General features: G+C 43.6%; 1 protein-coding gene across 1 annotated transcript; it reads right to left on the bottom strand.

Annotated features, from left to right (window-relative positions):
* Positions 1-302: 302 nt before the first annotated feature.
* On the bottom strand, positions 303-1,197 carry LOC147090019 (G protein-coupled receptor 15-like). Its single transcript, XM_085977115.1, has one exon. It carries the CDS (start codon positions 1,195-1,197, stop codon positions 379-381), a length of 819 nt encoding a protein of 272 aa, XP_085833241.1. The 3' UTR covers positions 303-378.
* Between the last annotated feature and the right edge of the window lie 233 nt (positions 1,198-1,430).

The raw sequence follows: 1,430 nt of genomic DNA, 5'->3' as shown, positions 1-1,430 counted from the left end.
CCATTAAAAACCCAGTTGCACCTCATTGAAAAAAGGCTTAACTTTTTACGTGGTACTTAACAGGATATTTGGGCGTAAAAGGCAAGTTTTCGTCATATCAACTGATTTTCCTGATTGCTGGCTGTGGGGAGCTCCACAGCGCAGCCTGTGCTGGAGCAGGGAATGACTGACCGCAACTTCAGGAATTCTGGATATATCTGCACATGCACTAAGTGCAGTGATTACGGTCTGTTTGAGAGGGTAATGATGGTGAACACTGACAGTTTCACCATCACCACCACAGCAAAATCAGGGCCAAAGAATTAAAGGAGCCTGTCAGTGGATTCGACAGAATATCAAACAATAGTGCATGATAATGATAGAAAGTGTTAGGTATACTCATCTATTAAATTTGACCATCATTGCGATGGGATATTTCACTCCATTTGTCAACTCCTCTCTGAATTTTCTCTGGGTGACTGCATAAATAAAAGTGTTTGTGCAGCAACTCAGGAGCTGGAGCATGAAGCCGATTTCTGTTACAAATGTGGGCAGAGAAACTGAATATCCCAAGTAATCAAATCGTCTCCATATAGAACAGACCATGAACACCACCCACAGTAGTATGAAATTCCCTGATATAACAAACAGTACAATCATGGATTTCCTTCGGTTCCCCATCTCTGGGTCACTGGGACTTTCCCCGCTGCTCCCACCCCGGAGCCTCCTGCGGGCTCTGCTGGCCACTAAAATATGTTTGACCGTAAAAACATTGAAGAGTATAATCAAAAGAAATGGAATAAATGGGGTTAAAATGTAATGCATTAATTCAACTATCGCCCAGACCAGCGAGCGAGAGGAACTGAATTTCACGCGGCAGAACCAGGGATCGTTAGAAAGCCAATATTTCCTTGTATACAGAAAATACCAGAAAATGTTCTTCAAACAGCTCAGCACAGTCACTGTTCCTAGAACCACAGCCGCTGTTTTCTCGGTGCAATATTTAGATTTCAGCTTTTGGCAACAGATGGCCACAAATCGATCGAAGGTAAAAGTGACGGTGAACCAGACGGAACAGTCTGTAGCAGCATAAAGCAGGACGGCGTGAATATTACATACTCTAATGTGCCGTACAAAATTGAACAGTTCCCGATAAACAATAGGAATCTGCCTGAGTATCAGATCGAGGATCATGACCAGTAGATCTGCCGCTGCCATGGCCACCAGGTAGTGAGTGATGCATTTGGAGAGACCGCACTTGCCCCGAGACAGGATCACAATTGTCACCACGTTAACTGTGAGCAAGAGGGAAATACGGAAATTATTCTCTGAACACCGGGCACCTACAGCACTTCGATCTTTATCAAGTAAGGTACAGGATTAGGTCATATAACAGGGACATTAACGTTTTTCACAATAACCTGAAATGCGCAAAGCAATTTTCCACTTGT

Source organism: Somniosus microcephalus, unplaced genomic scaffold (genome assembly GCF_052327205.1).
Source record: "Somniosus microcephalus isolate GS21.2 unplaced genomic scaffold, FLI_Smic_1.0 unresolved_chr4, whole genome shotgun sequence".
Lineage (NCBI taxonomy): Eukaryota > Metazoa > Chordata > Chondrichthyes > Squaliformes > Somniosidae > Somniosus > Somniosus microcephalus.
This window is presented reverse-complemented; position numbering and strand designations above follow the sequence as displayed.

What these genes read in the sequence shown, in the direction of transcription:
- LOC147090019 (XM_085977115.1), bottom strand. Translation starts at nt 1,197, where the DNA reads ATGGCAGCGGCAGATCTACTGGTCATGATCCTCGATCTGATACTCAGG.